This window comes from Lactuca sativa, chromosome 6 (assembly GCF_002870075.4).
Source record: "Lactuca sativa cultivar Salinas chromosome 6, Lsat_Salinas_v11, whole genome shotgun sequence".
NCBI lineage: Eukaryota > Viridiplantae > Streptophyta > Magnoliopsida > Asterales > Asteraceae > Lactuca > Lactuca sativa.
The window spans coordinates 125,802,181-125,828,977 of NC_056628.2; the positions used below are offsets into that span (position 1 = coordinate 125,802,181).

Here is a 26,797-nt window from a genome sequence, read left to right on the forward strand (position 1 = left end):
GCGGAGAGTAGGTCGCAGAGTGCCCTAGGACAAGCCTAGGATGAGATGAGTTTGGAAAGCAGTATTAGTAGAAGGGACTTGATGAAGTCAAAGCAATCCTTGAGGAAAGTACAAATAGATGTGGAAGGTAGTATGGGCTCGTACTACTTGAAGCAGAGGATCCGTACTTGAATCAAGGAGGGCTGAGATAGAACCAGGAAACTTGGAGAGTGTGTGAGACCTCTCGAGAATATGTATGACCCTGACGTTTATGTGTTTTATTTGAGTATGGCGATTACGCGACATGGAGCAGGAGGTTCAGGGTCTGGATCAGGATCAAGCTCAGGCTCGGGTGCAGGATCCGAGCAGGTTGATGACGGGCTACGCGAGTTCATCGCGTCGGAGATCATGAGAGGTATCCTTGAGATGACCCCGAACATTTTTGGGTCGATCAAGGAGGGGATTATTGAGCTGATGGAGGATCGTCTCCGTACATTCAGGAGTGACTTGGCATCCAGCCAGTCGGGTTCGCGCACAATGTCCTTCAAGGACTTCAGGGGAAGTGGTGCGCCAGACTTTCATGGGGACGAAGGACCCCATTGCTGCTAGGAGATGGATCACAGACATCGAGTCTACTCAGTTGACGAGCTTCTGCCTGGAGGGGTTGAAGGTCTGCTTTGCAGCGGGTTGTTTGAGGGATAGGGCTAGGGATTGGTGGGAGTCAGTTTCTGAGTCACTGGGAGCCCCAACCATCGAGGCTATGACTTGGTCAGACTTTGTGAACAGGTTCACGGCTGAGTTTGCGCCAGCTGTGGAGCTTCAGGAGCTGGCCAGGGAGTTTCTTGACATGAGACAGACTACAGAGTCAATGGCGGAGATCACCGCCGAGTTCCGAGAGAGGGCCTTGTTGGTACCTCAGTATGTAGGGGATGAGGAGATGCGGAAGACTCGCTATCATGATATGTTGAGGGCTGATATTCGGGAGCATGTCAGCTACTCATCCTGCTCGACCATGGAGTCCATGATTTCCAGGGCGAGGGAGAGGGAGATTGATTTGGAGCACCTCGGGAAGAGGAAAGCAGAGGAAGAGAAGGTTATGGGGTTTCAAGGAAGAAACCCAAGGGATCCGACACTAGGTCGAAGGGCCAACCGTGCCAGAGCCGCTGCAGGAAATGCGGCAGGACACATGAGGGAGCTTGTAGAGCGGGATCATCAGGCTGCTACAAGTGCGGCAAGACGGGACACTTTGGCTTTCATTGCAATCATAAGGGCCATAAAAAGGATAACTGCACCAAGTTGACAGCAGCAGCAGGAGCGCCAGTGGTGGCGCCAACTCCAGCGACTACACGAATTATGGATGGCCGGAAGGTCAAGTCAGAGGCTCCAGTGGTGAGGAGTCGAGCTTTCCAGTTGACAGACGAGGAGGCACACGCCACACTCGATGTGGTGACAGGTATGGTTTCTTCTCTCTAACTTTTATTATATGTCGCTTGTGATATTGATGTATTATGTTATATGTTTTGTTTAGGATCGTTCCATGTGAACGGTATCCCAATTCAAGTGTTGTTTGATTCGGGTGCTACCCGATCATTTGTCTCTCTTACTCTTAGCAAGAGGTTCCCTGAGTCTTCAGGCATATTAGATTTCCCTCTAGAGGTCGAGATTGCAGATGACCGATCAGTGCGAGCATCAGAGATTTCAGGGATTGTATTTTGAGGCTGTTCCAGGAGCGATACTTGGTAGACTTGGTTCCCATACCGTTGCGGGGGAACAAGATTCTTACAGGCATGGATTGGTTGAGCCCCAATGGGGTGGTGATCGACTGCGCGCAACAGTTGGTCCGGGTGAGGACCCCAAGTGGGGGAGAGCTGGTGATACAGGGCAAGAGGCCACAACGTGGACCAATTTTAGGTTCAACGACGAGGGCTAGACGCTACCTCCAGCAGGGGTGCACAGGGTATGTCGTCTATGTCTTGGATACTCGAGAGACGGGAGAGGCGACAGTGAGTGGCGTGCCGATGGTACAAGAGTACGCGGATGTATTTCCAGAGGAGCTACCTGGAATACCTCCGGAGAGGCAGGTAGTGTTTAGGATCGACCTAGTCCCTGGTGCGGCTCCGATAGCCAAGGCACCGTATCGGTTGGCTCCTCATGAGATGCAGGAGTTATCTACACAAATGCAGGAGTTGTTAGACAAGGGATTCATTAGACCGAGCAGTTCACCCTGGGGAGCCCCGATTCTATTTGTGAAGAAGAAGGAAGGATCGCATCGGATGTGTATAGATTACCAGGAGCTGAATAAGGTAACGGTGAAGAACCGTTACCCACTCCCGAGGATTGATGATCTCTTTGACCAGTTTCAGGGAGCATCTTGGTTCTCCAAGATCGATCTGCGTTCAGGTTATCATCAGATGAGGGTCAGAGAGGAAGATGTGCAGAAGACTGCCTTTCGGACGCGATATGGTCACTATGAGTTCGTGGTGATGCCTTTCGAGCTCACCAATGCTCCTGTCGCGTTCATGGATCTCATGAACCGCGTGTGCAGACCGATGTTGGATCGGTCTGTGATAGTTTTCATTGATGACATATTGGTCTATTCCAAGACACGGGAGCAGCATGAGGAGCACTTACGGGAGGTATTGGATACTCTTAGGAGGGAGAGTTTGTATGCCAAGTTCTCCAAGTGTGAGTTCTGGTTATGAGAGGTGCAGTTTCTTGGGCACCTTGTCAACCAGAATGGGATTTCAATCGACCCGGCCAAAGTGGAGGCCGTGACGAGGTGGGAGGTTCCGAGGTCTCCATCTGAGATTTGAAGCTTCCTGGGATTGGCGGGTTACTATCGGAGATTCATTTAGGACTTATCCAAGATAGTCGTGCCTTTGACCCGGTTGACAAGGAAAGTCGTGGTCTTTCGCTAGGGGCCAGAGCAGCAGGCCGCATTCGAGACACTGAAACGGAGATTGTGCAGGCAGCAATCTTAGCCCTACCGGAGGGTGTGGATGATTTTGTGGTGTATTGCAATGCGTCCATCTCGGGTTTGGGCACGGTATTGATGCAGAGTGGGCATGTTATCTCCTACGCTTCGAGGCAGTTAAAGCCTTATGAGGCGAACTATCCGACGTATGATTTGGAGTTAGGGGCAGCTTTTTTCGCCCTCAAGATTTGGCGTCATTACCTCTATGGGGTCCGCTGTACTATTTACACGGACCATAAGAGTTTGAGGTACCTTATGCATCAGCTGAATCTGAACTTGAGACAGCATTGATGGCTTGATGTGGTGAAGGATTACGATTGTAAGATCCTCTACCACCCGGGGAAGGCCAATGTTGTGGCCGATGCGCTTAGCCACAAGGCAGCGCCGTTCAGAGATATTTGTTTGAGGATGACGATGGTGACCTCGCTCTTGGAGCAGGTTCGAGAGGCCCTGCGGGAGGCTATGAAGGAGGAACATCGCAAGAGTGAGCGTATTGTGGGTCAGGTTTCCTCCTTCGATTATGACAGTCGTGGATTGTTGACTCTACACCGTAGAGTGTGGGTCCCATATCATGGGGGTGTGCGCCAGGTATTGATGGAGGAGGCGCACAAATCTAGGTTTTCTATCCATCCCGGGGTGACGAAGATGTAAAGGGATATTCTTCTTGATTATTGGTGGTCCTGCATGAAGAGGGATGTAACTTGGTTCGTTGAGAGATGCCTGACATGTAGGAAGGTCAAGGCCGAGCACCAGAGGCCTCACGGCAAGACCCAACTTTTGGATATTCCGATGTGGAAATGGGAAGATATCACTATGGATTTCATCACGAAGCTTCCCAGGACCGCGTGGGGAGTGGATTCGATTTGGGTCATCGTGGATCGGTTGACTAAGAGCGCTCATTTCATTCCGATTCAGGAGAGTAATTTGGCTGAGAAGTTGGCCGACATCTATATCAGAGAGGTAGTGGCTCGACACGGGGTGCCAGTTTCGGTGATTTCTGACAGAGATGTGCGGTTCACTTCCAGATTCTGGAATAAGTTTCATGACAAGCTGGGTACTCGTCTGGACTTTAGCACCGCTTTTCACTCGCAGACGGATGGTCAGATTGAGCGAACCATCCAGAATCTGGAGGATATGTTGTGGGCTTGAGATCTAGACTTCAGAGGTAGTTGGGATACTTACCTTCCTTTTGCAGAGTTTTCCTATAATAACAACTATCATGCCAGTATCGACCGTCCCCCCTTCAATTTGTTGTAAGGGAGGAAGTGCAGGACCCCGATATGTTGGGGTGAGGTTGGCCAGAGGGTTATGGGGAGTACTGAAGTGGTACTCAAGACTACGGAGAGGATCCAGCAGGTGGGGATCAAGCTTCAGACTGCTTAGAGTCGGCAGAAAAGTTATGCTGATAGGCGTCGTTTGGACCTGGAGTTCGAGGTCGGGGATATGGTGCTTCTGAAGGTGTCGCCTTGGGAAGGTGTCATTCGGTTCAGGAAGTAGGGCAAGTTAGGCCCCAGGTACATTGGACCTTTCAGGGTTGTAGCCCGGGTGGTCACGATGGAATATAGGCTGTACCTGCCAGCCGAACTCAGTCAGATTCACAGTACTTTTCACGTCTCCCAGTTGCAGAAGTGCCTAGTGGACGACTCCATAGGGGTGCCTTTAGAGGATATTCAGGTGGATGACAGCCTAAACTACATCGAGCGGCCAGTGGCGATCCTCGAAAGGAAGTTGAAGGATCTGAGGAACAAGAGGGTGGAGCTGGTGAAGGTGCAATGGTAGCACCGCAAGGGCTCAGAATAGACCTGGGAGCCGGGGGACGAGATGAGGGAGCACTACCCCGAACTTTTTCCGAATTCAGTAGCAGACTTCGAGGACAAAGTCTAAAATAAGTGGGGGAGATTTGTAACACCCGATCCATGGTACATATTTAATTTAAGTATTTTTCATGTTTTTCCCTAGGACTCGATGAGTTGGAGGCCTAACTCATCGAGTAGACTCGACTTTAGACCCGGAGGTTTAGTGACCAACTCGACGAGTCAGGGGACCGACTCGACGAGTAGGAGCTGTCTGGAGGAAACCCTAATGTTAGGTTTTGCACCCTATTTAAACGTCTTATTCTGCCTCAACCCAACCCCCATTGTCCCTCCCAACCCAGAGAAACCCTAAGCCCATTTTGAGTGTTCTAGAGCTTTTTGGTGACTTTTATGTGCATTTGAAGTTGGAAGAGGAGCAGAAAGCTTGGGAGTTCAAGTGGAAGCTAGTAGATCCAGAGGTTTTTCTTCATTCTCAGTTTATTCAAGGTAAAAAGCTTAAACCTTGACCATCTATCTCCTAGATCTTTTTTGGGGGCTATTTTCTACCTTTTCTAAGCTTTTGAGAGGCTATACTCGGATTTGTATGTATATTTGGAAGTTACACTTAAGATCTGGAACCATTGAGGGTTCCCATGGCATGAAGGTACCAACTTTATGGCCTTGGGAGATCCATGCAACATATAAACCCCCTTTTATGGCTTTTTGAGCCAAAGGCCCCATGCATGGACATCAAGTTTGTAGCTTTACGTGTAAAATGGACCCTAGGAGGCCAGATCTATAGTTTTGATACATTAAGACCCATTATAATCGACTGAATAGTTTTGGACAAAGAGGGACTCGGTGAGTCGGGTCGCATTTTCCCCAAATGCCTTCTGGAAATGGTCTTTGGTTGAGTGGAAGGAACAATCAGCCTGTTAGGAGTTTGTTATGGACTTGAAGATCGAAGGACTCAACGAGTTCAAGGAGGAACTCAGTGAGTTTAAGGGAATGTCCCAACCACATGAAGACGGACTCGACGAGTTCAAGGATGAAATCGACGAGTCATAGACTGAACACCTTCATATGGATGAAAATGAACTCGACGAGTTCAAGGACGAACTCGGCAAGTCGGCTGAAGACAGTCTGATGTGTTGTTGAAGGTGAATTCGTCGAGCTCTTGCTAGACTCGACGAGTAGGGACAGGATTATGACATTTTATGGTTATGGGGACTCGGCGAGTTGGTGGACCAACTCGGCTAGTCGAGTCAACCAGATGTTGACTTTGACCAAGGTTTTAACCTTGACTATGACTGGGATTTGAGTGACCCTTGTAAGGATTATGATTGTGAATTGATAACTTAGAAAAGTTTTCATATAAGGATCGAGGAGTCGAGAAGAGTTGGTTTTCGTACCGAGGACAGTGTAGTCACTACACAACATTAAGGTGAGTTACCTTCCAGTATAAATGGGTCTAAGGCACCAAGGCTGACCCACTATTAGTTGATTACAGTAGAGATGATTGTCTATGTGATAATTTTCTGATTGCTATTATTAGATGTATTCTATGTGCCAGTATGATATGTTCTATGTGCCAGTATGATATGTTCTATGTGCCAGTATGATATGTTCTATGTGCTAGTGGTAATAGGAAGGGGAATAGTCCCCGTTTCAGCCGTTAGGACCGAAAGGTAGGTCGGACACCCCAGATATGTTTGACAGCATGATTATGATATATATATTATTATATGATAGTAGTATGGGTGAAATAGTCCCCGTGACTGGGAGAGATAGACTGGAGGGTAGGCAGGCACCCCCGAATGGCCTGACATGGGTAGGTCAGCACCCCAGAATGGCCTGACACAGGTAGGTCAGCACCCCAGAATGGCTTGACACGGGTAGGTCAGCACCCCAGAATGGCTTGACACGGGTAGGTCGGGCACCCTAGAACTGCCCGACAGCATGTATGGTTGTATGGTAGGCGGTATGATGGGGGAACTCACTAAGCTTCGTGCTTACCGTTTTTAGTTTTGGTTTTAGGTACCTCTTCAACTAAGGGGAAGGAGCTGGCAGGGTAGCACCGCATCGCACACATACGATTTCCGCTTTGAGAACCCTGGGATCTTACACTGACATTTTACTATTTGATGTATGGTTTTCAAGACTTGTGATTTGTGACTTGATGTTTTGAAATGATAGCAATGATGTTTTCTGTAAACTATTTTTATAAGTAATGTAATTAAACAAAAAAAATTGGGTCTCGATTTTGCGATGTTACAATTAGGGTTTCTCATTTTGAGCCTAATATGCCCAGCGCACCCTCTGGTACGCCTAGTGTACCCTCTGGTATGCCTGGCATACTAGGTGGCTCCGCTTAAAAGTCACGCACATGAGTACGCTAAGCGTACACACACGTACACCTAGCGTACTTAGTTGCCACCTTTCTCAAACGAGGGACTTATCCTGCAAAAACTTGAAACTTCCATAGCTTCCCCGATATAACTCTGATTCCAATGAACCTCATACTCACGAAAAGGTGTCGAGATGCCCTTCGCTTCTAGCAACTCGTCGCAACCCCGAGACTTCCTCATGCCCGGGTTGCAACCCACAAACCCTAATCTCAGACGATCCGAAACAGGATGTTACAATGCATGAGCCCAAACACCGCATAAAGTTTGCACCTTTATGCTTAAGAAACTCTTAATAAGCTCAGATCTAAAAGAATAAACCCTTCAAATGTCCTAACTCATCAAACCAACCCAAAAAGGGACCACAAGCATAAAAACTAAGATATGAAGAGATCTAAACATGGAGAAGACAAGGTTTGGACTTGATACCTCTAGAAGCTTGCAAAATGAGTGATGATTCTGGATCTCTAAATTTCCCTCCAAGCAAAAACCTTCACCTTTCTTCAAATCCTTCAAGATGAGCAAAATAAGCACCAATATCTTCTCAAAAGCTCAAAGACACAACAACGGAGGCTTAAGGCTGATTTTAGGGTTTAGAAGATATGGGGGTTGGTAAAGAGGCCAGCCCTAGGGACTTAAGGTCTTTATATGGGGTACAACACCCTAAAATTAGGGTTTCTTAATCTCTGAGTACGCTAAGCGTAACCTTCGTACGCCCAGCGTACGAGGCCTCGCATCCGCAACCAGCATCAGCTTAGTACGTTAAGTGTACCATTTGGTACACCCCGCGTACTACTCCAAGGGCCATTATTGCAACAAATTAAACATAAAAAGCCAATTAAGGAACATACCAACATCCAAGTGTTAAACAACGCTTCGCCTAACACCTTATTTTTCCTTTTAAAAGACCTAGGTATATACATCACTAAGTATTAGTCTTATATTCCTGGTGATTAATGATAGTCTAGATTCTTCAATAATCCCAATGTCTACATCAAGATCTATCAAGTAAGGAATAACCAAGTAAAATCATATCGGAGGTAGCGTTTGTTTGGTATATAGAGTATACTGTTTAGAAATCCCATTTTAAACACCTCACTAAATCTTGCCTAGACATCATTCTCATAAGTAGATCAATCAATATTATGTCTTTAAATTACTGATAAATATTATTTATAGATTCATAATAACGACTATGAATATAAATATAAGTTACACCTTAAGCATAGTAAGTGCAACTTAATTTAGAGAGTTTTTAGCGAAAAACGGAAAATTACACGGGCAGAACTTTAAAACCGAAAGATCTATTTCACTGGGCTATCTGGTTCTCCAGAGCCTCACTACTAGTTAATAAAATCTCCTAAACTTGGGCTTCAAGAGCGTGGGAAAATTTGGGAGACAATGGAAGATATATAAGAAACTTATGAGGAAAGAGTAGAATTTTCGGCCTATTTATAACAATTCAGGAGGGGCGCGCCATGTCTAGTGACATGGTCGTATCTCCTTTTGCCACATGTCACATTCTGCCTGGTCCACTCTCCATGCTTCTAGAAGGTGTGTGCCAGGCAACCTACCCTGCGCGTGGTGCTTTTCAAAAACCTTCATAAAATCGTATCTTTCTCATACGAACTCCGTTTTCGACGTTATTTATATCCACATATAGCTAGATGAGTACCACAACTTTCGTTTAGAATCTGTTGGCTAATTCTCAATTTATTATTAAATTTATAGTTCTAACAAGATTAGGATGCTAAAGTCCATATACAAATTACAACTCTTTCATACGACATCCGTTCTTAACTGTCTTTATATCGACAAAATCCAATTCATGAGATCTTCAACTCTCGTTTAGATTGTTTTGGCTAACACTCAATCGATTTGAAATTCGATTTTTGTGTCTACACTGTTATGTCGTAACTTTAAAAAATAATAACTTCCTCATACAAAGTCAAGATTTGAGCGTTCCTTTTATCTATGGAATCTTCATCGCGACTACTACAATTTTATCAAGATTATTAATCGTAAACAATCCTCTACCAAAAACGTTACTTTTATCGCTCAGTGATAAACAGTCTATATAGTCTTGTAACACGCATGACTAACAATTATCCTATTTGAGGATTAAATTATTCAATAAAATGAATAACTTTTATTATAATTACTCAAATCATCTAGCCTTAACTTATGGGCGTTACATAAAGCCCTCGGTCCAGATGGATTTACATTTAAATTCTTTAAACATTATTAAGATTTCAAGGGGCCATTATGCAATTTGTCAAGAATTCCAAAGATTACGGTTGTTAGTCAAGGGGAAGTAAGATGTTGTTTGTTTTTTTGAATTGAAAATTCATGAAGTCTGCTGACCACCTCTACAATCCTCTGCAACAAAAGGAGTGGACCAAACGGTTGCATCCTGTAATAAGAAACATGTTTGTTTTTTAACATTTGCAGGCTGCTGCAATAAACTGGATTTTTAGTAAACTGATTTTACAAACTAAAAATAGTTTTTCAACACCGAAATTTTAATAATTCTAGTCTTAAAACATTGAAATAAAATTCATACAACCAAATTAGTCTTACAATAACAATTTAAAATAACATTCATACAACCAAAATTTAAATAAAATTCATACAACCATCCTATGTATTTGGTTTTAAGATTGTCATAAGCGTTTTTCAATTGTCCTTGAGTCCAATCCACGCCATACTTTTCCTTAACAATTGTTCCTAACTTGTTCCATTAATGTTAGTGAAAACTCAAACCTTTTCTACCCACAGTGTTTACTTCTTCAATACAAGTTTGTAATAAAAAAATTTATCTGCTCATTGGTGCATGTATGTTTATCTCCCATTGCTAATAACAAAAAAAACATATGGAATTCATACTTTAGCAAAAATAAGTTTATAACAACAACTATCAGCATAACAAGAACTTCTATTGATTAAACTAATGAAATTCAGCAAAGATTATTCACATTTCAGCACAAAAAGAACCTCAATTGATGGATTTCAGTAATAATCTATCACATTTTAGCAATAATCTATGACATTTTAGCAACAATTCATGACATTTCAGCAAAATTTTATCACATTTCAACAACAATTCATGACATTTTAGCAGCATATATGACATTTCAGCATTAATTTATGACATTTCAGCAAGAACTTATCATTATTCAATATAAAAAAACAACATCAACAAAGATTTGACAACATCAGCATCAAGATTTAGCAAGAACAAAGATATCAACAAGGATTCAGTAAGGAAAAAAAATAAGACGAAGCAGGAAAGAATCGTTGCTTCAGCAACAATAAATGAAAAAAAACCTTACCTGATGACGGCCGACCGACCAGCGACTACGATTGCGTCGGGGAGGAGGCTACGCCGGGGAAGGAAGTTGTGCTGGCGAAGGAGGTTAGAACGATGGAGGTTTCGATCGAAGATGAAGCAGTCGTTGAAGGGAGAACAAGGGGAGGGTGCGACGCTTTTTTAGGGGGAGATGTCCGGTTTTTTTTAGGTTTAAGTTTGAAGAGGCTTGAAGAGACAAGTCAAGTGATACCTCAAACAGAACACACGTAGATGTTTTCTACTCCAAAGACTTAAAAAAAAAGAATTTTTGTGAGATGGAAAGTCTTGCACATGTGTTGTGTTGCACAGCAAAAAGTGTTATGAAGAGGTTTTTTACAAAAAAACAAACAACTTCTAAGTCATGCTTCATTAGTCTGTTGTCTAAGGTCAAAGACCCGCTCACACTTAAGAATTTCGACGCATAAGTTTAATTGGTTATGTTTACAAAATTATAGCCAAGACTCTTGCCAAAAGAAGTAAGAGAGTTATTGGTTTGGTAATTGGTGATGTTCAAACAGCTTTCATTAAGGGTCGAAATATTCTCGACAGGTCGTGGATTGTTAATAAGGTGAGTGAGTGGGCAAAAAAATCTAAAAAAACCGTTTCTTTTCAAAGTTGACTTTAACAAAGCTTTTGATTCTATTAATTGGAATCAATTTTTATCGGTTGTGAAGCAAATGGGGTTTGGTGACAAATGGCTATTTTGGATCAATGGATGTCTCTCCTCTTCTTAGGCATCTATGCTTCTTAATGGTTCCTCCACTAAAGAATTCCCGATCACAAAAGGGGTGCAACAAGGGGATACTCTCTCTCACTTCTTGTTTATAACTGTCATGGAGGGGTTAAATGTTGCCATGTATTCTGCTTGTGATAATTATATTTTTCCATTGCGTTAAAGTTCCAAACGGAGCCATTATCACATTTGTTTTATGTCGATGAGGCCATATTTATCTGGAATTGGACCGAATCTAATTTCACTAACTTTGTGAGAATTTTGAAGTGATTTCATGCCTCTTCGGGTCTCAAAGTTAACTTTCACAAGTCCAAAGTTTATGGAATTGGAGTTTCGGAGAATGAAATTGCTAGTTATGCTAGAATTGTCGAGTGTGAGGTGGTTTCTCTCCTTTTCAAGTACCTTGGAGTCCCGGTTAGAACCAATATATCTCTTAAAAAGAATTGGCAACCCATCATTGATCGTGTGCATAAAAAGCTATCGACTTGGAAAGCTAAGGTTTTATCTTTTGGCGGTCGTTTGACTTTAGTCAAGTCGGTTTTGGTTAGTCTTCCACTTTTTTATTTCTCATTGTATAAAGCTTTGGTTTCTGTTATTAATAACCTTATGAAATTACAAAGATATTTCTTATGGGGAGGAAGTGATGAAAAACAAAAAAATTAATTAGGTTGCTTGGAAGATTGTGCTTGGTCCGAAATTAGATGGGGTCTTGGAGTTGGTTCTCTCGCCTCGTTTAATTGGGCACTCCTTACGAAATGGTTATGGAGGTTCAAAAAAGAAAACAATACTTTATGGAGACGCCTGGTTTGTGGTATTCATAACTATGAAAGGAAACCTACTACATATTAGGCTAAAAATTCTCTCTTTGGCTCTTGGAGTAGTATTGCAAAAGTATATCGAAACTTAGCGGTCTGTATATCGATCTTTCTCATATTATTGGATTTTAAGTAGGGGACAGATCACACATTCTTGGAGTAGTATTAGTTAGGGAATGGAAGTCTGGCAACAAAATTACCATTTTTATGTGTGTTAGAAAGGAGGAAATCATGTCATATAGCTAACAGGTGAGCAAATGGCAGATTCTCGTGAGCTTGGAAGAGGCATCCTAATAGTCCACATGAGTTGCTTGAGCTGAATTCGATTATTAGTATAGTAATCCAAGTCGTGCGGTCTAATGGTCCTGATACTTAGAGATTGAAGCTGTCGGCTGATGGCAAGTTGCTTGTGAGCGAGCTTATAGGCTTCATTGATAAAAAAAGTGATTTTTCTGGTGAACAATCTCACGGTTTGGTTTCATTTGGTTCCTATTATATTAAATGTATTGGCTTCGTTTTGAAGGCTTATTTGGGTTGTATACCCATGTTGTGATATGACTCTGAGCTTAACTCCATCTGTGGTGGTTTCGCCTGATTTAAGCCTACGAATAACAACAAAGAAAGAGTTGACTTTAGTCGTCGTTCGCGTGGGGTCCCAGAATGAGACTCCGACAGTCTAGTAATTAGTTGTTTGAGAGAATTAGGGTTTAATTTGAGATAGTGAGAGGGGTGATCCTTTCTTTTGGAGAAGAAGAACCTCTTTTATACCTGCCATCGGGGGAGCATATCCCTGACAATATTTTTTGTCTTATCTGGATTATCAGGATGTGGGGGTCTCCTATTGGCGGGTCATGCACCACTAGCAGTTATCTGCTATTGGTGTAAAATCACCCAAGAGCAGCGCTCAGAGTGCTACACTTGTCACTATTGGAAGTGGTTGGTACTCTTTTGGCCTGTTATGGGCATTGGCATTAGAACGCCAGGGATTTAAATACGAGCCCCCAAGGGCGAGGGCCCCAACCTATCACTTACGTCGGGTAACGACGGTTAGCTAGGCGGTCCTTTAGATAACCGTCCTATTAGCCTTGGATAGTTGGGTTGTTCTAGCTGTGATCAAGACATGTGTTATGCGGATATGGCTTTGACGTCCACTAATGTGATGGAGTCGGCTGCGCAGACGGTTTCATTATGGCAACTGTTTGAATTTCCCACATCTAATTTAAAGCTTCCCTTATCGGGGGCAATTTCCTTTTCTTCGCTCTACTACTCTTCAACCATCTCTTCTTTTTTATTCATTTCCTTTCTCTTTTGTCTTGCATCCGTTACTTTTAACCAATGGCGACATTGATCACCAGAATTGAACCAACACCAAAATATTTTGAGTCCTTCCAAACCCGATTTGGCTTTCTTCTTTAGCAGGGGATGCAATATCCTCGAAGGGGGTACACGTTTCCCAGCCGTCAGAAGGGAAAATTGGGGTCCCAATTCCAATCTTTGAGGTAGGTCTCCTGCTGCTAACAACCGACTTTTTCAATGAGATGATGCATCAGTATGGCTTCTTTGTTGACGATTTGACTCCTAACACTGTCAACAAAATAGTTGATTTTAAGATGGCCTGTCGAGTTTTGGGCGTGCTCCCTCAATTCTAGGCTTTCAAGTACTTCTTCAACCCCTCTACTCAATTCGGCATGCATACCTTCTCTCAGTGGCGGGGTGTCCATGCGTTCATCATAAACCAGAAGGCACCCAAGAATAACTGGCATGATAAATGTTTGTGGGTGAACCTTAACTTGGTCAGTTTTGACTATCCTCGCAAACCACTTTTATCGACCGGAAGCCCCCAAATATGGTGAGGGTAGGGCCTTGCCAATCCTTATATATGTGATTTGTTTTTTCTTGCAGGTCGCGAAAGGATCATTCTTTTCGAGATGGATCTACGGGGCAAGCTCCAAGCCAAATTTGCAGCATACGGAAGTGCCTCTGGTTGATATACTTCCTCTACCGGTTAGCACGGATTGTGATCTAGCTCTTTCTAGTCCTGGCGGTGCTATGGCGCAAGGATCTGGTGCGCAGGCTGACCCGGAGTTGATCAACACAATTATTGAGGGTGTTTCTCGTGACAATCCTCCACCTCCTGATTGAGAGGGCGAAGCGTCAAGGGTGGCGGTGACTGGAGGGAGCCGCTCGACTATCAAGCAGCAGTTGGCCTGGTTAGATTCCCCACTTACTGAGGGCACCCGTGCCAACATTGTTGACAGGCATCTTCGTAAAAAGTAGAACGTTGACTTCCTATTGGGGGATTCAGACGTGGTGGTGTAAATTCCTGATGATAACACTTTGAAACAGTCATAGGGAATGGATATAGAGGCAACTGGACAGCCTTGTGAACACAAGAAGAAGCCAGAGGATACTATCGTTCCTGGTGAAGGTGCTAAAGGCAAGGGGTCTGAGGTTGAGTTTCAAACTGCCTATGATTTTGCTTCGCCTCCAGAAAATGATAATATTATTATAAATTCCTCTTCTTCGCCCATGTCAGACCCTAAAGTTTATATCCTGGAGTGGGGGCTCACTCGAGAGTCCCTTATTAAGCAACATAATGTTTCGTACGAGTGGGGCCATCATGCTTTCTTTTCGGCCACCATCGAAGCTCTGGAGCTCCTCTCCAACTCTCACATGTCCAACAGTCTCTAGTATGTAGTAGATCAGGTTGCTCCTTATTTGGTGGCTGCCACTTGGCGCCTTCATTAGGTCAATTCAGATTCAGCATATCTTGCCTCTGCTAGGGTCGAGCGGGATGAGCTAAGGACGAGAGTGTTGGGGTTAGATGAGGAGAAGCGCAAAGTTGAAGAGCGTTATGACCTTATGGATGGTAAGAAGGTGTATGTGGAGGAACATGTTGCAAGTTTGGATGGGTCAGTGGAGCATTTGGAAAAGAGAGTGGAGACTATGGTAGGGTAGAGAGGATTATTCGAAGAAGAGGTGAAGTCGCAGGCTGGACAGTTGGCTGCTGAGAAATTTATGAGGAAGACTATGGAGGGGGATATGGTATGGTTGCTATGTGATGGTATTGTTCGAGTGGTTAATCAAGTCATTGAGAGTCCTGAGTTCTCAACTGGGATTCGACGTATGAAGGCGGTGTGTGTCGCAACTAGTGTGGAGGGATGCAGGCAGGCGGTGAAGGAACAAGTGGCCTCCGGGAAATTCGATCCGTAAGATCCAAGTACTGTGGTGGAATTGACTCGGGCCATGCGTGCTTCTGTGAAGTTGTTCATGGAAATGGACTTTGCCTCCCTCCTTCATTTGGGTGAGATTGACTTGGAGGGTCTTTGCCAGCTGTGTGACCCTGATGTCGAGGAGAACCCACTTGAAGGTGACCCTCTCAGAGTTGGATCTTCCTTCACTACTCTCGGTAAGTGATCCTCTTTTCTTTTTGGTTTGTTTATGTGAAACAATGTTTGAACTTGTGATGTTCCTGACACGATGTCTCCAAGACAATATTCTTATTGGTTGTTTGGCCTTACACGACCCTTTCTAGTCCAGTGGTTGTCCGACAGGACAAGGTTTTTTTGTCTTTTGGTAAAATGGTCATTTCTGTTTCTGCAATGCCTTTCTTTCTATCCCCAGGTGGTTTATGTTGGCCACTGGTGATTATGTGCCCTTATTTTTCCTTGTTGTGGCGATTCTTCCCCCAGGTTGGTGTTGGCCTTGGGGGGTTATGTTGTTTGGCGTTCTAGCCATATTACTGGATTTGCCCAACTTATGAATCTAGGACCCATATTTGCTTAGGGTTCTTTGGTTGTGTCCCGGGAGCTCGGGTTACGAGCTCAGAATTTGTCCTTTCTTTGGGTCGTAGACCATTATTTCTAGACTGGGTCTTTCTGTCCAGTTTGCTTTGTTAACGTATCATTTTTTAGCTAAAGTTTATTGATTACCCTTTCTGGGACTTTTGTTCTAAGGCATGAGCCTTGTGGACTTGCAAACTGGCCCTAACTGTCTAATTCAAGATGAGATCGTCACCTCGAGGTGTTTAGGTATTAGGTACTATTTGTTTCAAGGGAAAGGTTATGAGCCTTTGAAGCCTTTGTCCATGTGATGGTCAAGATTCGTGGCCTTTTGGGTTGAATTGACATGCTTAGGGAAAGGTTATGAACCTTTGACACATATGGTTGCATTCTTACAATGGATTCGCTCAAATGATGTGGATGATCAGTCCTTGTTACCATTTGGTAAACTTCTAGAACCTCTTTTGTGAGTGTTATCAAACTTGAATAGTAAAAAAAATGTTCTAATAGTTCTTTTTGGGTAGTCAACTTCCTTCACTTCATTGATAATATTTTTTTTGGAGATAACTACATTTTTTGATGAGTAAAGAAAAAGATATGACTACATCATGAAATAAGCCATGGCTTAGCTCTTTGGCTGACTTACTGGGGTGTGATTATCCATTTGGAGTTTGATCACATTGCCTAAGCCTCGAATGTGCCTTATCTAGACCTTTTTCCTTGCTCTAGGGGTGGTGGTGTGAACTGATCGCACTCCAGGTACAGGGGATGACTCCTTCGTCATGAGCTCTTGGGACGTCAACTCCATCTTGGTGCGTTTTTGTGGTCATGTTAGCATGTTCTTTGGCGGCGTTTAGCTAACTCTTGGGTCGTGTGTGGTTAGACCCATCCTTTTCCAACGCCTAGTTTTCTGCATTGGGGCTTTCCACTCGCATACACCAAGTGTGGTGATTTTTTTACATTTTCCTTATGTTTGGCCTGGCTGAGTCTAATGGTCGTATGTTTCTCATTGACCATGTGCCTGTTTGGATGTTGCTTTGCTTTGTTGATGATTGCACCAAAGTTTGGCGCTCGCAACGGCCCGTTTGCGATCCCAAGTGGCGGCATTGCTTTTGCTCCTTGTATCAATTTGAGGGGTATTCCTTCGACGTCTGGCCTTGGGACCTAGCGATGGAGATAAGACGTTGGTGGTTCTCCGACCTAGGCTTTTTTCGATCCTGATGGATGTTTACCTTTTGCCTGTCTAATGAAACAATCGGGGGTAACTAAGGGGAAACCGGCTCCTATTGGGGTGACTAGGGTGGCCTCATGATGTCGATACCCTATTGGTTTGGTAATCGATAGTTGTTAGTCAAAGTCATGGCGTGTTGGCTTTGAGGAGGAATGAGCACCTAGTATTCTGGGTATTCTCCGATAGTGATTTTCGAGGTTTCGATTTCGTCTTTGCGTGCAATGGGCCGACGTGCCCCCAGGCTAGACATTCTTCTGGCAGTAGCTCTCAAGCCTTCTTGTTGCGAGCCACTTGCTTGGTTCTTTAATTCAGGAAAGTATTTTTCTTTTCCTTGCTGCACTTTCTTTATTACGAGCCACAAAATATTAGCATCGACCCTCTTGTTGTCTGGGGGGTCGCTTGGGAAAGGCCTGTACAAGAAGTAATTTGGCGAACGTTTGAGTCGATTGGGGGGTTTTTGTGGCATTGGTGATCTGTTCTACGTTAACATCTCTTCCATAGAGAGCTTCAATCGGTATTTCCTTGATTCGGTGATCGAAAGGTGGAAAGGGCAGCCTGTTCAGCGGTATCTATGACTTTCCCTCGAGGAGTCTATTCGACTTTGGGATCCCTATTGAATTGTGTCAATTCTTGCTCTCATTTTGGTACCTTTGGCCCTTCTGATTTATAGCCCCGTGGGTGGTGTCGGCCCAACTGGTGGCAAATAGAAACTCATCGGGGGTTGCAAAGAGTTCTACTCCAACTTCTCGTGCCTGGAAAAGACCTATTCCAACTCATTCTTTTTCTTTTGTTTTGTTCTCTATGAAAGGATCTCGAATCTTGCTCTGGTTCAAATTGATTTCTACTTGGTCATCCGAATGTTTGCCCTTCCTCCCCTTTAGAGTGAACTCGCCCGAGCTTGGAGTCATCCGCCTTCTCGTGGTATCTTGGGGGTAAATCGGGCTCATACAGTTCAAGGTAATCGATGCATTTTTGTTGTGGCTTGTCGAGTTTTCTTGTGTTCATTTGGCTTGTGACCTTGTTAGAGGAGTTTGGTTCCCCGGGGGGGGGGGGGGGGGTTGCAACTACTGGCCTTCTGACTTCGGGTTTTGTTGTCTTGATCTCTTCGCCTGCTTGCCCCCTCTCTATTCGTCAATTGGGGTTCGTGCTAGCCCTGGGGCAGCGAAGGCCTGAAGATAATGGCATGTGTGTGGGCTAAAGGCGGCGATAGTGGCCGATACATTGTTTGTGCTAAATTTCACGGTGTCGTGGATCGTCGATGGTATTTCTCGTAACTGGAAAAGCGACGGTCGCCCGAGCAGTATGTCATGATCTGCCGGGGAGTGTACTACTTAAAAATTTATCATACATGTGACCCTGTCTCTCCTGTCATGACTGATTATAGTAAAAGGGAAATTTATCATTCCTAACAGCCACATACTATGTCTTGTAAACCCTGTAAGGGAACCGACAGTTGGAGGCGTTAATCTTTCCTTCCAGGATGTTAGTAGTTATTGGAAACAATGCTTGTAAAGGATGCCGGTACTGCTGTCATTGTCTATTTAGACACAGTTGATTTGTATCTAACGTATGTGGGCGATTATCAGGAGTGGATCCTTGGGGTTGCAACCTGGCATCCTCGGGTCCTCTTACGAAAAGCTAATATTGAGGATCTTTTTAGGGAGTACCTCGATGTTAACATTCGTTTCACAATACCCTCTCCTCTTACGGGGCCTCGTGATGGTTAGGATCTCCTCCTTGACTTGGCGTTTTCTGGAATCTTTCCGATCTCGGGTATTCCTATGGTCAACATCGAACTTCGACCTCAAGTCCTTTGCAATTGTCATGAGGTCGTCCCGTAGATGTTTTTCATCCATTTCCTTCCTCAAAATTGTGTGCTCGTCGGTATTGTGTGTTTTGTTCTTGTGGTACTCACAATATTTCCCTTTCTCTTTTTTCTCAACTGCATGCACCTCAGCCTGGTGGCTCTGGGGCTCATCTTTTCCAAAAGGGTGAAATTTGTGAGATGGGTGTCTTGATTGTTGGTTATGCTTGTCGTGGCTTCTGTCATGGCTTCTATCATGGTGACCTTGGTGATTGGGGCTTGCGTGGGAGTTTGCTTCTTCTTGCTTCATATATACGTTTGTGACAGCCTTTAGGTTGGCTTCCTTCCGTTCCTCACCTTCGATCTGTCGAAGGTATTTCTCGACTTTGTATTTGAGCTCTTCTCTTGACTGAGGTACCTTCCCCTACATCTTCTTTGACAAAGGTTCATGGAGTAGACCTTGGGCGAAGGCGCCGGTTACAAGGAACTCTTTGTGGCCCGGGACATTGAGTGTCACCAACGTGAATCTATCATAATATGCATGTATAGACGCTCCTTCTTTTTGCTTGCATGCCATCATGGAGTTTGCATCTCCCTTCCCCTTTCTCAGTTGCATGAAATTGTTGAGGAACAGGTATCTTAGTTTTTCGAAACTCGTGATGTTGCCTAGTCGCAGCGCCTTGAACCACTTTCCAGCGTTTTCAGATAACGCAACGGGGAAATACGTACACATGAACCGCTTGTCCATCCTTAGTGAATTCATCGTCCACTCATAGGTGTCGATGTGCTCGTCGGGGTCAATTGTTTTGTCATACTTGGGGATATTTGGTATCATCGTCGAGTGTGGGATTTCATATTGCAAGAGCTCCTGGCAAAAGGTAGAACCAATGCTTCTCACCGGGTTTTCCATGCGAGAGTATGGAAAACCACTGTACATCATAAATTGTTGAGTGTAATACGAGTTCCCGTATGTTTGATTATACATTGTTGCTTGTGAGATGTATGGTTGGTGCTGGGAGCTCGATTGCGTGCTTTTGCTGCAGTTGTGAGCTTTGTTATGGCTGTTGGAGCATGTTCGGAATTGACCCCTGAGGCTGTTGAGCTACTGTGCCAATGACAAGTGAGGATTGGAATCTTTCGATAACGGTGTTTGGTGGTTGGATCTGTGCGACTGTTAGAAATATGGATTTAATATCGAGGGTTGTTGAGTGAAAAACGGGATATGCGACATTTCTATACTGGAAAGAACTGATAGCTTGACATTGGGTATTGTGTGGAGAATAGTATGGTCCATGGGGACCAAGTGTTCGTCCTCAAATACTGCGATTGCATTTGCGGCTGAGAAACCGCCGGTTGCGACTACTGAGTTGACGGTTGGGACTGTTGGGTTTGTCGTTGCGACTGTTGAGTTGCTGCTAGCTGAGGCGCTGCGGTTATGGTTGTAACCGGCTACTCTGTTGTGACGGTTGACGGTCGCCATGGGGTGGCGATTGCTTCCGCTGTGGTCCCGTTATTTGACCTGGCGTTTGTGTTGCTGGCATGTGGGTGGAGGCTTGTCCATCTGAGGCAGATGACTATGTGGAATCGAGCGACATCATTGATCTGAGCGGGCTCATTTCTCCCCCGCCGAACGCGGCAGTTGCCTTTCCTTTCATTGTCATCGTCTAGGGTCATTTTAAGGTTGTGTAACTATGAGTACACGTCTGGATGGCACCAAATGTTGTGATATGAATGAGCTTAACGTTGTCTGTGGTGGTTTCTCCTGAGTTAAGCTTGAAAATTACAACAATGAAAGAGTCGATGTTAATCGTCGTCTGGGAGGGGTCTTGGAACGAGACTCTGACGGTTTAGTCAGTAGTTGTATGAGAGAATTAGGGTTTAATTTGAGATAGTGAGAGAGACGATCCTTTCTTCTGGAGAAGAAGAATCTCTTTTATACTTATCATCGGGGGAGCATATCCCCCACAATATTTTTTGTCTTATCTGGATCGTCAGGATGTGGGGATGTCCTATTGGTGGGTCATGCACTACTAGTGGTTATCTGTTATTAGTGTAGAACCACCCAAGAGTAGCGCTCTGAACGCTACACTCGTCGATGTGGGGAGTGGTTGGTACTCTTTTGGCCTGTTATGGGCATTGGCGTTAGAACATCGGGCCGAAGCACAAGGCCGCAAGTGCGAGGGCCCGAGCCTAGCACTTACGTCGGATAACGACCGTCAGCTAGGTCGTCCTTTAGATAACCATCCCATTATCTTTGACGTATTTCTATAGGGATACGTTAACAACTCACGACGACTACTCTTTCCAGGAGAGGTATTAACATCCACCCTTCCTCATGTTAAATATGTTTCAACAGGGTGGATGTTGTAGATCACATCCTCTTGGATTGTCCTCTCTTGTTTGATACTCTAGTTTGGATTTTCAATTGGTGTGATATTCTTTTTCAAATATTCCTTTCGATTTCTGATTTTGTGAACTTCGCGGCCACACGGGGGAATTATCCTAAAGAGAGGAAAATCTTCCTTGCAATTTGTTATGCTTACTTGCGGTGTGTGTGGAAGGCAAGGAATGGTGTTTGGTTTAACAGATTGCAGGTGAATTCTTCAAAATTAGCGGATAATGTGATCTCCTTTATTTTTAATTTGATGAAACGTAAGGGAAATTTTGATAATTATAAATGAGAACATTGGGTTTGCTCCCCTTTGACATTGTTTAAGTTGTTTTGTTGTTTATCTGACGCCCGGTATGTCGTTTTTTATAAAGTCCGCCCGTTCAAAAAAAAAATTTGCAACACGTACGTAGGCTTTCCCATTTTCCCACTAGTTATAAATACAAACGTAGTCCAATAGCAATACATTAATTACTGATATACATTAATAATATTTTCTATCGACTTAAAACTTACCAAAAAAACATAAATAAATCTTGCATTCTGTTATTGAAAACCCACAGAAGAAAGGAATACCCATCTCGGGAACTATTTCCAAATAATATGCAAATCCAAAACTATGATTTCCAATTTTGAGCAAACCTCAGTGCACATATTCAAAAAAAAAAAAAAAAAAACTAACAACATGATTAGATTCAACAAAACCAGAGCACATACAATTTATTTAGCTTTAGAGAGTTATTGTCGGTGTTCTGATGCCTAAATCTTACAGTTTCAGGCCTTGTGTTTTCTTATTAAAACGGCCTCTTTGTGGGTTTTACATAAACAAAGAACAATTACTAGCTAATTATGACTAGAGATCTCTCAAGTTCATGATGTGTCTTCAATGGCAGTCGATAGATGATCTTGATATGGAGTTTCTACCAAAGACTTTTCAGGGTGATTCACTGTCTCCATCATTCTCGTATAACAACTTATTATCTCTTGATCCAACTTATAGTAGTACGCCATTTTCTCAAGAGGCTTCATATCCAAATCAATAAAAGACGCCTGATAAAATAAAATAAAATAAAATAAAAAATCAGTCTTTTAAAAACAAGAAAGTTTATGGAGAGAGTCCTCAAAAAGGGTAAAATGGTCATTTACTTTGTAGTCAAAACTTTGGTTACTCGAATCAATGGAAACAACATCATAATTAGACACCGTATTTCCCTTTCCTCTTCCCCGAAACCCAATCATCAAACTCAAATCTTTAGCAGTCGACGCCACAAGAAAATCTCTCACAATCTTCAAACTTTCTTCAAACGAAATCGAATGCAAAGCATCATATTTACTTTGATTACTCAAAACATTCCCTTCTCCCAATTCCCTACACACCACACATGGTTGACCCATTACATCATAGTAAGCATGAATCGCACCTTCAATATCAAACGCATCCAGTTTTTGAACATCAACAAGTCGATTCATGATTCCCGATTTAAAAACCGCTTCTCCAACGAGTTGCAAAAAGGTTGAAGTTCGCATGCCATCGTCTGATTGAATGATGGGTTTTAGGGTTTCTTCGAAGGATTGAGCGATTTGAATATCGGTGTCTTCGGCTTCTCCACCTGAGCTTCCGAAGATTAGGGAACCATTGATGAATACTCGGAAATTGTTTTGAGGGGTAAGGAAGAGGTTTTTGATGGATTTTAGAACTCGGGGTTTTGATCCGGAGAATAAATCCAAAGGGTCGTATTCGCTGATTTGAGATATCTGATTGATAGTCAAATGTTAGAAAAAATATAAAAAACGTGTAATGTATGATTGAATTTATATTTTCATAGTTCATATCAATATTGGATGATTGATTTCTAAAGAATAGTAACTTACTTGTTACTTCCATTTATTTGTTTATGATAGGATCTTAATTTTGTTTTTTTAGAAATGTCTTCCAAATAAAAAATAATTTTCAATGCTATAAAATAGGTGTCACTTTAAAGTATAATGTCCCTTAACAAAAAAAAATGATAATACAAACTACAAGGCTTAAAAGTGAGTAGATTTTTTGAGTATAATTTATTTATAAGAAAAAAAAATGGAAGTATGATGATGTAATAGAAAGAAACAAAAGCATGATGATATAGTGAACAAATAAATAAAGTATGTTGCTATTTCTTCTATTTAGCCAAAAGATAAAAGGTTAATTTCATAAAAGACCTTATATTTTGTGTTTTTTTCTGGATAAAACCTCATCTTTATTTTTTTTCATGAAAAAGACCTTATATTTTTTCATTTTCTCCGGATTAAACCTCATCTTTATTTTTTTTTTTAATGAAAAAGACCTTATATTTTTTCCAAAAAAAAAACTCAACTTCGTCATTTTTTCTAAATGTTTCCAAATAAATCCTCAACTTTTTTAGTTTTCCTGAAAAAGCTCTCACATTTTAGAACTATTTTACAGAAAAATGACTAAAAGGGCCAGATCGGAAAAAATGAAAAAATGCAAGGTCTTTTACATGAAAAAGTAAAGTTCGAGGTTTATTCTGGTAAAAACACAAAATATAAGGATACCCAAAGATAAATGAGGGCAGATTCGTAGATAGTTGGGACTTAATGGGAAAAGCTCATTTCCCTTTACTTTCCATATTAAGTAAGAAAAAACAACCATAAATATAAAAAAAAATGGATTAATTTCTAATTGAGGAAAATGTTACAACCTTTCCTTGATGGAATTTAAGGATCTGATGCAGCTTAAAGCGAGATATCCTTTTCTTAGCTAAGTTTACATCTCTAATAAATCTTGAAATTGGAAGAAATCCACATTTTGGCTGCATATTTTAAAGAAAGGAAAATAAAAAAATTATTTATTAGCAAAAAAAAAATCATATATCAACTCCAAAGAGATTATGCAAAATAAATAAATAATTCAAAGCAAGAAGGCTTACCTTTATCTCAACAGATATGCAGAATTCTTCTCCATGAACAGCTTTGATGAGGAGGGGAAGAAAAAAATAGTAAATTAATAGTTTTTTTTAAACAAAATATGCAACAATGTAGTAAATAGATACATTTACATTTAATCAATCTTAAGGGTGAATAAATAATAAATGAGTATTAGTATTATAAAAAAAAATAAAGATAATTAGATCAAATGTTTGTTTGCAGGAAAATAAAAATAAAGACAAAAAGAAGGTAAAAAGATGAGGACTGAGAAGCAATTAAGGAAAAGTTGAAAAAGCAAAGTCAAAAGAAGGATCAAATGGCAATTTTGGAAAAGACAATAAAACATATTCTCTCATTGTTGAATCACTTTTACTTTTATGTTTTTGAGATAAAATAAAACTAGACTTTCTTTCTCCCTTAAAAAACACACTTCAAAATAACTCTTTCTTTCTCTAAAATCCTTCAAGAGAATGTTTTTATGCAACAACATTTCACATATATGTAACAACTTTTCACATTTTTACGAATCTATGCAACACTTATTCACTTTTTATCAAATTAAGGAAAACATTTCATTCTTTTACGAATTTATACAACTAACACAAATTCCAAAACTAGAGAATTTAGAAGAAAGCATTTATACCATGAGGAAAAATTGAATGATCAGACATGAGAAGTGCAGAATCATGTAGAGTATTAACCCTAGCATTGTCAACTCTCCAAGAAGGGCGTTTAAATAAAACACCTTTATGTACACACTCAAGAAATTCCTTTGTCACCTGAACACGAACCTGACAAATTTCGAAAATATCAACTTTATATAAAAAAAAAGATATAACAATAAAATTGAAATTATCTACATAAAAAGCAATCAAGATTTCCTTTATGTCACATCTCTTGTTATACAGTATATGACACGACTGGCATAACATAACATGATGGTCTTTATGCATTGGACTGATACTGATACTGATATACAGTGATTAGAGACTATGACTAATGACAGATGTAAATGAGATAAAAATTTGATTTTTTTTTTTGAATTCCAACCAAAAGGTGGGACATACCCCGGGATCAACGTGTTGAGAACCTAATAATGGAGACATTACATGCTTAGCATACATATGATTTACAATATCCTTTGTTGAAGCAGATAAAAGGTCTCCCACTCTTTCCCATACAAGACATTCATGTGTGGATAAAGCTGAAGGAGCTTTCTCAAATTCGGATCCATTCCTCTTAACCTTTCGCACCCTTAACACTTTGCCAATCTACATGAAGAATAATAATACAATTGAGTAAACTATATATATATCAATTAATGAACTTTTTGGCAAGAAAAATAAGTAACATTTGCTAATTAAGCTTTTACTTTCAAGTTTCATCTACCCTTTAGATTTAATACTAAACTATACAGAGGTGTTTCTTTTGTACTTAATACAGGAAGAAAGACTTTTCTTAATGGATAAAGAAAGAACTTTTTGAGATGATGCAGAAAGAACTATCTTTTGAGAAAGCCAGACTTTCCACATTAAGTCCTAGTTGTTTTACAGATTTGCCCTAATTTATTACTCCTACTTTTCTTCGATTTCGTAAAGTTTCCTTTAGTGAAAAAAAACGACAGAAAACAGTTTGTTATCAGTTGTAAGCTTCTATTCTGATTTTGAACCCAAACAGACCAAAGAGAGGAAATTGAACGCAAACCACCTTCGAAAACAAGTTAATTTGTAAATATTGTGCAATAATCTTTGAATTACACCCCTCAATTTCAGAAATTTCTCGTGAATTTACAACTTCCACATTGCGGAACTATACCGAGGTCTATGGGGGTAATTTAGGGACTTGCAGTTGACACCATTGGAGCAAAAACAGTTCAAAGTAAGAATGAAACTTACAAAATTGGGAGAGGATCCTTTGTACGCAAGAACAATATTAAGGCCTCCTTCTCCTCTGTAAATCCAATTGCCTGCATCTTTCTCCTCTAAAACCAACTCCACCATCTGCAAATTTGTTAAGAAATCCCTCGAATCTTGTTGCTTATGAGTTTTGAGTTTGGAAAAGAGGTGAAGAATCAAAGGCAAGAGGTGGTGTTCTACTCGATTACCTAAAAACTTAGAGCTTTTCAGGCCATGTGGGTAGATGACTGCTTGGTGGGAACATACTCGCGTGAGAAATTGTTTGGACTTTTTTGACACTTATTCTGATATTTGGACGCCAGGTGGGTGATGCATAGCTTTCAAAACATTTACTCAATTCATTTAAAAAGTACACATGGCTTTCGTATACTTTTTGTTTTATATTAGTTGATTAAAAAACTGTTTTTTTTTATTATTTATTTTGGTTTATTAATATTTTTAACATATGTTTATTTCGTGACGTTATGTTCTTAAAAAAGTTATTTGAGAAAATGCGTGATAATGAATAGATGAAATTAGACGGCGTAAGTGCGGTTAGAAGGTTACATTTTGATTGTGTGGATTGTGTTTTTTTTGGAATTTTTGAATATGTCGAATAATAAGATACATATTAATGATAAATTGAAATTTAGAGTAAATTAAAGTTTTGCTACCTATGATGAAGGGCATAGGATGTGTGGTGGTAGGTGAAGGGCGGAGGAG

General features: G+C 41.7%; 1 protein-coding gene across 1 annotated transcript; it reads right to left on the minus strand.

Annotated features, from left to right (window-relative positions):
* Positions 1-21,943: 21,943 nt before the first annotated feature.
* On the minus strand, positions 21,944-26,366 carry LOC111880408 (inositol-pentakisphosphate 2-kinase). The gene is made up of 7 exons (XM_023876834.3): positions 26,075-26,366; positions 25,247-25,450; positions 24,823-24,970; positions 24,182-24,222; positions 23,954-24,064; positions 22,401-23,009; positions 21,944-22,304 (listed from the first exon to the last, which is right to left on the minus strand). The coding sequence occupies exons 1-7, from the start codon at positions 26,177-26,179 to the stop codon at positions 22,125-22,127; spliced, it is 1,398 nt and encodes a 465-aa protein (XP_023732602.1). The 5' UTR covers positions 26,180-26,366; the 3' UTR covers positions 21,944-22,124.
* Positions 26,367-26,797: the final 431 nt, after the last annotated feature.

Excerpts from the sequence above, each read along its gene's own strand:
- LOC111880408 (XM_023876834.3), bottom strand. The coding sequence starts at position 26,179 with ATGGTGGAGTTGGTTTTAGAGGAGAAAGATGCAGGCAATTGGATTTAC. Across the intron at positions 24,223-24,822 it reads TCATTCAATTTTTCCTCATG|CTGTTCATGGAGAAGAATTC; the intron begins GTATAAATGCTT and ends TCCTCATCAAAG. Across the intron at positions 23,010-23,953 it reads TTAAATTCCATCAAGGAAAG|ATATCTCAAATCAGCGAATA; the intron begins GTTGTAACATTT and ends ACTATCAATCAG.